Source organism: Procambarus clarkii, chromosome 19 (assembly GCF_040958095.1).
Source record: "Procambarus clarkii isolate CNS0578487 chromosome 19, FALCON_Pclarkii_2.0, whole genome shotgun sequence".
Taxonomy (NCBI): Eukaryota; Metazoa; Arthropoda; class Malacostraca; order Decapoda; family Cambaridae; genus Procambarus; species Procambarus clarkii.
The window spans coordinates 15,649,614-15,662,531 of NC_091168.1; the positions used below are offsets into that span (position 1 = coordinate 15,649,614).

General features: G+C 39.3%; 1 protein-coding gene across 1 annotated transcript in view; it reads right to left on the reverse strand.

The window, feature by feature from the left end:
• Nucleotides 1-4,704: 4,704 nt before the first annotated feature.
• The window catches only part of LOC123757620 (centromere protein K), an 84,837-nt gene continuing 76,623 nt past the window's right edge, over nucleotides 4,705-12,918 (reverse strand). Inside the window, exons 3-4 of the mRNA XM_045741435.2 lie at nucleotides 6,103-6,181; nucleotides 4,705-5,282 (exon numbers count right to left, since the gene is read on the reverse strand). Of these exons, the coding sequence (XP_045597391.1) occupies nucleotides 5,091-5,282; nucleotides 6,103-6,181 (271 nt within the window). The 3' untranslated portion in view covers nucleotides 4,705-5,090. The remainder of the gene's footprint in view (nucleotides 5,283-6,102; nucleotides 6,182-12,918) is intronic.

The following is a 12,918-nucleotide window of genomic DNA, read 5'->3' on the forward strand; positions in this document are numbered from 1 at the left end:
GGTCGGCCGAGCACGTGGTTCCCGGTCACGCGGTCCGACCTGCCTCAGTTTACTACAGCTACCTGCTTAGTGACGATTGCGCCTATAAGAAATTCCGCTTTTGTGGTGATTTTTTGCATTTTGAACATTAAAGTAGTTATTATATAATATGCCATGAGTCCCAGGAAAGTCAGTGGTAAGGCTCAACAAATGAGATCCCATGTAAGAATGACCATAGAGCAGAAACAACAAGAGATCATTCGTAAATATGAAGATGGTGTGCGGGTAGGTGAACTGGCTAGGCAGTACAACAAATCTCAGTCAACGATATCCACCATACTAGCTAAGAAAATGGACATTATGGGTGCTAAAGTGATGCATCATTACAGACAAATGTTAAAACGAATGGAAAAACAAATGTCTCTAGACAAATTTGTAGTGAGACAAACAAGCACTGAACCACAACCAGGTCCTAGTGGTATTCAGGCAAAACGTAGGAGAGAGAGTACCCCAGAGAAAACATCACTGCCTGATGTGATAATGGAATGGTACTCCCCTTCCAAACAGTAACAACTCTCCTCCTCCCCCCATCACCATCTTCCATACGCCATCAAGAGCCCTCCATAAAGGTAAGAGTAACTTTAGTACTGTATTATAGTTAGAAAAAAACCATTGTATTCAGTATAAAATGTATTTTTATGTTAATATTTTGGAGGGTGGGGAACGGATTAATTCAAATCCCTTTATTTCTTATGGGAAAATTTGCTTCGACTTCTGATCCGTCTCTGGGAACGGATTAGCATCGGAAGTCGAGGCCTCATTGTATATACTTTTCCTAAATAAAATGTTATTTGTTATGTCGTGTTATAAATAATAAAATAAATAAATAAAAAATAAATAAATAAATGTTTATTTAGGTAAGGTACATACATACAAGAAATTTTTACAAAGATTGGTTGACTTATAGGTAGAGCTAGTACATACAATGCCTAAAGCCACTATTACGCAAAGCGTTTCGGGCATGAAAAACTTAAATGACAAGCTTAATACTAATTGAGCATAAAGAGTAGAATGAAAACAAGAAATGAAAACATAGCTGAAAAAGCAGCACAAATACAATTATGTCGACAAACAGCGCTCTTTAAAAAAAAAACAGACATTGGTTGACAATAGAAGGGTAAGGTAGGTTACAGGGAATTTATTAGGTATAGCTTCGTTTTTATCTTAAACTGGTTGAGAGAGGTACAGTCTTTAACATGGTTGGGAAGGTCATTCCACATTCTGGGCCCCTTGATTTGTAGAGCATTTCTAGTTTGATTAAGTCGTACTCTAGGAATATGAAAACTGTATTTATTTCTGTTGTGGTGCTCATGGGTTCTGTTACAACCTTCTATGAAGCTTTTGAGATCAGGATTGGCATTATAGTTTAGCGTTTTATATATGTATAATACACATGAGAGAATGTGCAGTGACTTAATGTCTAACATATTCAGAGATTTGAGTAGGGGTACCGAGTGATGTCTGGGGCCAGAGTTGGATATTGTCCTAATAGCAGCTTTGTGTTGTTATGTTATGTTGTATAGCACCGTGCACCTCTTATGTGGAAATCAGGGCACTGAAGATCGTAGCATTTCCTCTCATTAATTGAATTTGCATAGCTTTGGGTGGAAATATCTGCACTCTGTTCTAAAACATCTGCCCTTCCCTAGCGTGTTTCGGCATTTTCGGGGATGCATGTGTAACGTTCGATTAAGTTACGTTGTTGGGTAGATTAGATACACAGTGTTTAGTGGGTTTCATATTTATCTAGTAGCCTTTATTACAGCAGTCAGTTGTTGGCAGTGTTGTAGACATTGAGATGGAGCTTGGAGCAGAGCAGAGAGCTGAGTGAGGCCGGAGTCGCAGAGCTCTATGCGGGAGAGCATGGCGGCTCAATGGGAAATCATGTCTAAACTCGATGGGGAACGAGAGAGTTGTAACTCGATGTGGTCGTAATCTGCTGTCTACTCTGTGTCGAAGCTGTTGTGTCTTGGGGTCGGTTGGAACTATACATGCTGAGTGCTACATTCTTAAGGTTGTAGAGGTGTGGTAAATTCGAAGCGTCTGTACTGAAGTTAACTGAATCACTGGAAATGTACTGTTGGCTATTCACTTCTCACTTGCTTATATTTGGGGATTACACCTCAGCTTCCTCCAACAGGATGGAAAGAATGTTACCTGTAATTAGGGAAAGGATTTGAGTAGTCATAATCAGTGCTAATGAGTTGTCACTAAGGTAATGAGAGATTAGAGCGAGTATAATGTTTACTCGCTACACATGAATGTGCATTCTGTGTCCCTGGTCCCATATCTGCACTTTCCTTTTGCATAATATCTGCAAATATTTTCATCTGTTATTTTTTTCTGATTGTTTATACCTGTGCATGCCTTGGCCACCTCTGTTTTGAGGCAGTCTGTGCTTCTTGTCCTAACTTTCTCATTTCCGCATTCTTTCTCGGTATTGCTCTTATCTTTCTCCTGGTTGTGCTCATCTTTCTCCTTGATGCTCTTATTTTTCTCACTTTTGTTCTCTTCATTCTCATTTTTGCTTTCCTTATTCATATTGTCGGTTTTTGGGTACCTCGACACAAATGTCCTTCCACATTGCTAATTTGGTTCTCTAAACTCTGTCCTTGGGTTATGTTCCGTGTTCATTGCGGTTTTTACACAATCTGCATATATTTCTGGTAGCTTTTGTGTGAATGTTAGCCTATGTGCCTCAGGAATGTCATTCATTAGTCTGGTGATATTTTCCCATATCTGTCTATCATTGTGACAGATAAAGTAGGTACTGTACCTTGTCTGTTTGCATAGTGTGTAGGTAGTTCTGTACAACTCAGGTGAAATCTTGTGTTACAAATGTTACATACAATCCCTACAACACTCTTCCGAAATTATTTAAAGCAGCTGCCACACACCTCCATGTTGGGTTCGTGGTGTAGAGACTGTGTTTCCCTATTTGTGATTTATCATCTTTATTCCTTGTTGTCTGTACTCTTTTACTATTTGTAATATATGTATACAATTATATGTTCAAACCTTTTGCACAGGTACTTATTGAATGGTACAGGAAGGTAGTCCCCCCTGGTAGGCAGTCCCACTGGGATGTGTTTGACAGTCATCCTGTCCCAGGTCGCTAGGTGGATGCGACGAGTTGCCAGTTACTTGATCTTATATTATTGCCCTATTGACTATTACTAAAAGGAGTTTTCTGCTTAATTTCCGGCTAGCAATATTATGTGATTTACAATATTATTAGTTACTTGATGCACATCCCGTATTACAATATATATTCACTACTGTATATTCACAGAGTGTCCCCCTAGGTCAAGCCTCTTGGCCACTGTACACGGAGACTGGTCTGTGTTGCCTTACTTTTGCACTGAATTATACGTTACCAATTTTCCGCACGACAGTTTTCCTACACTTTCACACCTTTTTACGTTGTGTTACCCTTCACTATTCACTGTATCCCTTCCACTATAGTCCAAGTATACCGAGACACAAATAAGTAAACATGGGCCTCGGGCACTACAGTACCACGCGGCCTGGCGCAGGTGGTTATTCTCTATTTAACACAAAGTTCTAGCATCTGTCACTGTATTTTTCTTTCTTAAATGTGATTATACACTTTGTGATAACTGTGATCCGTGTTATGTTACTGTAACCCGATTTTGTCCTAGTATATTTCGGTTTATTTGTGGAGCGCGCAAACCCACAATCCTCCCACGCACAGGCACAGGCCGACTCATGGTTTCAGTGCCATGGTCTCATATGCGGTTCCATTCCCAATTGCACTTCCCTCTTGGCGGAAGTCTTTTGGCTGGAATGGTGGTGGTTCTTGTATCTTCCTCCCAGTTCAGATGTTGCTCTAGGTCCTGGCCAGGTTGGAAGTCTCTATTGAAGGCTCAGTCCCTACTGGGGACTGGCATCAAAACCTACAGTTGTATGCTGTAGACAGCATACAGCCCCACTCCTGTGCCAGGTAAGTCCACTATGCACTCACCATATGGGCTCAGCTACTTGGAATGTTTTCTTCCGAGTAGCTGAATTTAAAAGAGAACCTGCATAACTTTGCAGCTCTTGCGACCTAGTAGGTAGTACCATATCTGTATGTATAGCTTCAGGGAGCCACGGGGGCTCACCCAGAAATTGGCATTTCATTACATTCGATTCTGTTTTTTCTTTGTTACTTCTGACAAATATAATTTTTTTTGTTACATTCCAGCATCTTGTTTACTCCCAAGCATCCAAAACGTTTTAAAGAAATGCAGTAATTTAGTACTGTATGAATAAACAAGTGATTTTTTGTGTGAAGTATCTAGAGCTTAATTTCTTTCTTTCTTCAAAGATTGCCTCTGGATGTAGGTTTCCAGGAATGTAACCCTGATGCAGAGGGTGGATGGTAAACAGGTATTCATGCAGGTAAATATACAGGTACAGTACAGTGGTGTGAGATCAAAATGAACAGCTTAGTCTAACTTCAGCTAGAAGAGGGGCTTCATAAACCACTGTCAACTGTCCTCAGGGTTAATAAGTGACCAGGCTGCCCTGCCACGTCAAGCTAAAACACAGGTCTGTCGGATACCCAGAATCATGTTGAACATTTTGAACTATGGGCCAAGAGGTTTGTGCTTCTTCATTCATAAATATAAAAAGGTTACAATATTAAATCAGAGGCTCTCATATATAAATACAGTATATTATTTATAAAATACTTGGTTATTACAAGCTTCAGTGGGAATCAAGTTAAGATATTTGGCAAGACATAATGTAAACAAAGGGATATGAGACAACATAAAGTATAATGAACCAAAGTTCAATGTTTACAAATCATTTCTTCTCCATTATCCAAGCACCACACTGATGCCAACACTGATGTAAGAGTGGATAATGATGATAGTGCTAGTAGCATCTTTATAGTTTGTAGCTGAAACTTAAACAAGCAAAGGAAATACATGAAAGGAACAAAAGTATAAATTTTATGATGGTATAAACTTAAAGTAAGATACAGAGGGCTAAAAGGTATTTGGAAAGTGAGGGTTCTCTGCCACCGAACTTTGAATTTCTAATTACATTCTTGGGTCAATGAATCTGATTTGAGAGATATTTTTATGGTGTCTTGTAATTAGGTTAGCACGAACGAGAAACTCTACATGGTTCATTTTCATGGTATCATCAATGTCAATGTAAGGCTCATTTTGATCCTCTAACATCTTTGAGATTAACCGCTCTAGTAGGGTTTCCATCGACATCATGTCTCCCTGAAAACATTGTACAAGCAAATTAATAAAACATGTATTTGTAATATTTAAGTATTTAAGTATTTTGACATTTATTATGCATTGGCAGAAGAAATGGTATTACTGCAAGTGTAGGAGGTATCCATCTCTTATCATAGCACACAATATAGTCATGGAAACCTTTAAATTTCTGAAAGAATTTGCTACAGGGATGTTAACTTTCAAAACATTAAAAAAATCTGGACCTAAAATATCCAAACATTGTTATCAAATTTTTCCAATAATTTTACTGCAAAAGAAACCTTCATTATCCAGATCCCACTAAACAAATTCTCAGGTTAACTGGGACAACAGAAAATCCAAACCGGCCTCCTCCAGTTATCAGATAATATTTGGTAGAGTGAGGTCCACCCCACTTGATCAAGTAGGCTTGCTGTGAGACTGCTGTAGCACACCCCTCATTTCAGACCAATAATGCAAGAAGCCAGTGTCAAATGTAATGAAATGCCTCTTCATTGTAGTCATAGTGGCTTGCCCTTTGGTTATCTTACGATGATTCTGAGGATCAACATCCCTGCAGCCCGGTCTCTAACCAGGCATCCTGGTTGGTGGCCTGGTCAACCAGGCTGTTCAATGCAGCATCTTGCAGCCTACCATATGAAAGACAGCCTGGTTGATCAGGTATTCTTTGAAGGTGTCTATCAAGTTCTCACTTGAACACTATAAGAGGTCAGACAGTTATGCCCCAGTATATTCCTGTAATATCAGATGGGAGGGATCTATCATACACAAATTTCAGCCGATATGGTAAATACACAATATGTCGTTGCAAAATACTTACATCCTCAGGATAAAATTCTGAGAGTATAGTGTGAAGTTCCTGGCGCAGTGCTCTAAAAACGACTGCTGATCGATCAAACCTGTATGAAAAAGGTAACCAAAAATTACATTAAAATTTAATAAAAAATTTAAACCAGAGCAACCGCAATTATTAAGTGATATACAGTACTGTATAAAAGTACTTTACATTAAAAAGTTATCTAATCTGAACAATGTGTCATAATTGGTTAACTAATAAGGAAGATATGCTTCCCACCTTTCCTCTCTCTCAAGCCACTTTACACCCCTGTCATATACCAGTCAATGATTCCAAGGGTTAATGTCCCCGTGGCCCAGTTTCTGGCCAAGCATTTTGGTTGGTGGTCTGGTCAATCAGGTTGGTCGTTGCAGCTGCTCACAGCCTGACATTAGTTACACCCTGATTGATCAGATATACTTCGAAGGTGTCTGTTAAGTTTTAAGTTTGCTGATTTAAGACAAATCATAAACATTGTGATTTATTAATTTTATCAAATTATCCAGACATATCTGAACTTGCTATGCATATATAGTGACACCTCGGCTTATGAATGCCCTCTATTTATAAACTTTTCGGGTTACGAGCCAAATTTCTTCATAAAATCTGAATTGGGTTATGAGCTTTGCCTCGGGAAAAGAAGTTTGTTGATACACGTATGGCCGACTTAGCGCGTGGTGGCACGGCGATCATGCCTCAGTTTACCAGTGCTTTCCGCCTAGTGACAATCGCGCCTGAATTCTTTGTAAAGATTTAGATTTTTTGGATTTTTGGGTATTTGAACATAAAAGTTGTTATTATAAATCTTGCCATTGGGCCCAAGAAAGCCAGTGGTAAAATTCAAGCCAAGAAAACTTACATGAGAATGACCATAGAGGAAAAAACAAGAGATCATTCGTAAACATGAAAATGGTATGAGGGTTAGAAATGGTAAAGTGGTAAATACAGTAGTAAAGTGGTGAAATGGTAAATAAAAATGAGGGTTAAAATGGTATGTAGAGTATGGGATGTCTCTTCCTCATTTATTAAGAAAATGTGTGCAGTATAGGAAGAATTGCAAAGTTTTGTTGAAAAGTGTCACCCAAATCAAGCTGTAGCAGACCGTTGTGTCAACCTTTTTAACCCTTGTGTTGCTAAGGACTATTTGGCCACTGTCTACAGGTGCATTAAAAAAAAAAAAAAAAAAAAAAAAAAAAAAAAAAAAAAAAAAAATCTTCTCAACCTGTTAATTTGTGTTCTCTGTTCATGGGAAAAATAATAACAAAATCGCATGTGGCATATTTTGCCTGCTATAGGGCAGGGAAGTCTGGCAAAAAACAGGTGCTGACTCATCATGCGTCCCAGGCAGTCTGCTCAGCCCCAGCTGTCAGGCAGGCGTGGCCACAAAGAGATAATTACCTAATTATTTCAATGTCTCCGATTGATTTTTCTTCTTTTTTTTTTTTTAATGTAATATTATTCAATAGTATGTAGTGTGATATATTTATATACTAAAATGTGACTCATCACTGTACTCAAAATTATGGTGTACATATTGTTGATACCTATATATAATGTGTGTATATAGGGTAATAACACCACAAACAGTATTGTTGGGGGAGAAATATTTAGTGCGTCTTACCTTGAATGTGTGAAGGAGGCTGAACATTATTATGTTGATCAAACAGTGAACAAATACTTTGTCAGTTATTACACTATGTACACAGGTTATATATAAGTATCTGTATGTTTTGTTCACCATAACGAACCACTAAGTTGGTATTATGAGTCAAAAAGCAATGAAGAGTGACCGCAACACACCAGCCAGCCACTTGCTGCCACTCACTCCCTCAACACCTCACTCGCCCACATTCTCCTCCCACCATACTGTTTTTGCTTTTATTTACTATATACACATGTTATATATAAGTACTGTACAACTAAGTTGATATAGTTAGTTAGTTCAGGCACTAAGAGACGTCGCTACACACAGCCAGGTGGCGGCTGCCTCCCTCACACATTCAAGGTCAGACACACTAAAATTTCTCCCCCAATAATACTGTTTGTGGTGTTATTACCCTATACACATGCATTATATATAAGTACTGTATTTATTAAGTATTTACATGTTTTGTTCACCATAACTGTTCAACTAAGCCAGTATAGTGCCAAAAGAGCATTGTGGCCACCCCTACCAGCATGATAAATCATGCAGATGTCACCACCTCCCTCACCAAAATGGCTTCTCCCCCCCCCCACACTCCTTTTTCTGTTATTATACTATATATACACGTTATATATAAGTACAGTGGTACCTCGGAATGTGAGTGTCCCTGTATGCGAGTTTTTCGGAAGACGAGCAGGATTTCCTCGGAAAATATGTCTCGGAAGGCGAGGGTTACCTCGGAACGCGAGTTTGTTGATACAGGCATACCTCAGTTTAAGAGTTTAATTGGTTCCTGGAGACGCCTCGTATTCCGAAAACTCACATTCCGAAGCTAATTTCCCCATAAGAAATAAAGGGAAATGAATTAATCCGTTCCTGACTACCCCAAAAACCCCACATCAAACTAAATTTTTATACCTAATTCATCTAAATAAACCTACAAAACTATGTTCAAGTTATTACTTACCTTGCTGTTGAATGCTGTAGGCGTATGGAAGATGGTGAGGAGGTGGGAGGAAGAGAGGAGTTACTGTTTGGAAGGGGAGTCCCCTTCCATTATCACATCAGGCAGTGAGGACTTCACTGGTATGCACACTCTGGCACATTTTGCCTGCATACAACTAGGACTTGCTTGTTTTACTAAGAATTTATCTAATGACACTTGTTTTTCCCTACATTTTAACACTTGTCTGTAGTAAGACATCACATTATCATTTAAAAGGTCAATGCAACGGCCTGCTACAGCTTTATCTGGGTGAGTTTTTTCAACAAAACTTTGCAGTTCTTCCCATACTTCACACATTTTCTTAATCAAGAAGGGACATCCTCTACTGCCTCTACTCACAGCTATTTTCTTAGGTTGAACCTTACCAATGGCTTTCTTGAGACCCATGGCAAGATATATAATGACAACTTTTATGCTCAAATGGCCAAAAAACCGATAAAAAACTGTAAATCCTTGTGAAGAATTCAGGTGGGATAGTCACTGGACACGAGACACTGGTAAACTGAGGCGCGATCGCCATGCCACCACGCGCCAGTCGGCCTGTACACGTATCAACAAACTCGCGTCCCGAGGTAACCCTCGCCTTCCGAGACATATTTTTGGAGTAAATCCTGCTCGTCTTCCGAAAAACTCGCATACAGGGACACTCGCATTCCGAGGTACCACTGTACGTGTACAGGCCGACTGGCGCGTGGTGGCATGGCGATCGCGCCTCAGTTTACCAGTGTCTCGTGTCCAGTGACTATCCCACCTGAATTCTTCACAAGGATTTACAGTTTTTTATCGTTTTTTTGGCCATTTGAGCATAAAAGTTGTCATTATATATCTTGCCATGGGTCTCAAGAAAGCCATTGGTAAGGTTCAACCTAAGAAAATAGCTGTGAGTAGAGGCAGTAGAGGATGTCCCTTCTTGATTAAGAAAATGTGTGAAGTATGGGAAGAACTGCAAAATTTTGTTGAAAAAACTCACCCAGATAAAGCTGTAGCAGGCCGTTGCATTGACCTTTTAAATGGGTAATGTGATGTCTTACTACAGACAAGTGTTAAAATGTAGGGAAAAACAAGTGTCATTAGACAAATTCTTAGTAAGACAAGCAAGCCCTAGTGGTATGCAGGCAAAATGTGCCAGAGTGTGCATACCAGTGAAGTCCTCACTGCCTGATGTTATAATGGAAGGGGACTCCCCTTCCAAACAATAACTCCTCTCTTCCTCCCACCATCTTCCATACGCCTACAGCATTCAACAGCAAGGTAAGTAATAACTTGAACATAGTTTTGTAGGTTTATTTAGATGAATTAGGTATAAAAATTTAGTTTGATGTGGGGTTTTTGGGGTAGTCAGGAACGGATTAATTCATTTCCCTTTATTTCTTATGGGGAAATTAGCTTCGGAATGCGAGTTTTCGGAATACGAGGCGTCTCCAGGAACCAATTAAACTCTTAAACTGAGGTATGCCTGTACAGTACAACCTCGATTCAAAGTACCCCGATTCAACGAATTTCCGGCTAGTTCGCACACTTTTCATGCCGGATTTACTCACCCGGTTCGACGAAGCGGGGGATGTTCGGATTTGCTTACGATGTCGAGACAGAGTTCACAGACCGGTGGAAAACTTTCACATTCTATCACAGATTACAATTATTAATTCCTTCATATGACAAGTTGGATCACACAAATGGACCACACAAGTGGACCACAAGTGGACCACAAGCTTATGATGTTGGGACAGAGTTCACAGAGTGGTGGAAAACTGTTTCATTCTATCACAGATTACAATTAATAATTCCTTCATAAGACAAGTTGGATCACACAAGTGGACCACACAACAAGTGAATCATATGAACCAAACACCAGCCAGATGGTCCACAAGAAGTGACGGATATTAACCAAACACCAGCCAGAGTCGTCCAAAGTGAACGACTGAGTTTCAATGATTTTCGTTCACCGATTTGTGGCACACTTATCTTTGTAAATTAATTTAAAGGCTGAAGCGTGAATAGCTAGCTAATGTGTTGAAATCTTCTTATATACATTTTCTGTGATGAAACAAGACGAGTGAGGGTGGACAGATAATGGAATACTGTACAGTAAACCTCACTTTACAGTGAGGTTTCACTCACTTTCATCTGTATTGTCATAGTTCAGTAACCCATGGCTTTAAACGTTTCACATTAATAAATAATTTCTAAAACTGGTGTTTTAATAACTCTTTATTATCCTAATTAAACTAAACTATATAAAACCAAAAATATACTGTAATAAGATAGATATCTCCTATTTGAGAAATTATTCACGTTATTGACAGCACAACTCCAGCACGAGTGGACAGGTCTAGTCCCTGTCCATACAACACCATGCTTGTGGTGTTCGATTTCGTCGCCACAGTTCAGCGATCTACGGCTTCGAAATAATAAAATTAATAAATTAGTTCCAAAGTATTTTTTATAGCTCTTATTATCGTGATAATGTTGCTAAACTAAATATGTAACCCAAAAATATATAATTTGATGTAAATTGAATATTTGAGATAAATATATGTTACTGGAAATCGAACACAACACCAGGCAGTGTTTTGTTCGATTTCGTCGCCACAGTTCAGTGACCTACAGCTTCGAAATAATAAAATTAATAAATCAGTTCCAAAATAAGTATTTTTTATAGCTCTTATTACCGTAATAATGTTGCTAAACTAAATATATAACCCAAAAATATATAATTTGATGTAAATCGAATATTTAAGAGAAATTCATGTTACTGGATCAGGCTTAAACACCAGCCTACTGAAGGGTGTACGTATAGACTTAGTCTGCGTTCGTACAGTATGCACCCAGTGCCCTTAGCTTTGTCTGCGATTGACGTACGGTATTTATCCGCCGGTGGAAGAATAATCGTAGAATTGACCATTTTTTTACTACAGCTCTTTGGTTATAAAACAAAATGTCTCAGGGGCTTACTAATAGTGCCTTATTAATGCCAAAAATGAAGCAATATTTTGCAAGAACTAGTAGCAGAAAATCAACCAGCACGAGAACAGCCGTACCCAACACGAGAACAGCCGTACCCAGCACGAGAACAGCCGTACCCAGCACGAGAACAGCCGTTCCCAGCACGAGAACAGCCGTACCCAGCACGAGAACAGCCGTACCCAGCACGAGCACAGTTGTACCCATCACTGGTACAACAGCAGCCAGCACCAGCTCAGAAGCAGCTGAACCCACAGCAGCAGCGAGCACCAGCAAAGCTCATGCAAACATCTAAAAACATCGTGTGCAGCGTGAACAGTTAGAACAAGTGTTAAATTTAAGTGTGTACACAGTGTTAAAATTAAAGTTGCAGTAATTTTAGTGTACAATAGTTTTCATAAACTGTATTGTAGTACTCAACATACAGCAGAACTACTTTTAATCAACACAGTGTTAACGGCATAATGCACTGCAGTACGTATTTACTGTAGAGCATTCACAACTTCACTATACTTCAAGATGGACACTACTTCAACAATAAGGTAAATTTATGAATTACAGTATTTTTTAGTAGAGAAGTAATATATAGGTAGAGTATGTAAAATGATAATGCATTTTTATTGTGTACAAGAAAAAAAAAAAGACACTGACACAAACGCCTCCTGAAGGTCACCTCTTGCAACGAATCCAACACTCCAACGAACTGGGGTTGGTCCCATATAGTACGTTGAATCAAGGTTGTACTGTATCTACATTTGTGTTCACCATAACGAACCACTAAGTTGGTATGCCGAGTGGCAGTGGCAGCCTGCCACTGGCTGTCACTCGCTCCCTCCCTCACCTCACCTTAATTGCCACCATTCTCCTCCCACCATACTGTTTTTGCTTTAATTCACTTTATACAGACGTTATATATATATGCATATGCATGTTTTGTTCACCATAGTGAACAACTAAGCTGGTATAGTGAGTCCAAACAGTAAAAGGGGGTCACACAGAGTCAGCAGATAACACTACTTCCCTCCCCACCAAGACTACTCCTCCCACTACAGCACTAATTATCACAAGTAAGTAATTATCAAAAGAAGGCACCAAACCAGGAAGGCTACGTAGCACCATCAAATGTGCGGGATAATCAGAGAGCGCTAAATATCACCAAGGATGCCAATAAGAGAACAGAAACGCA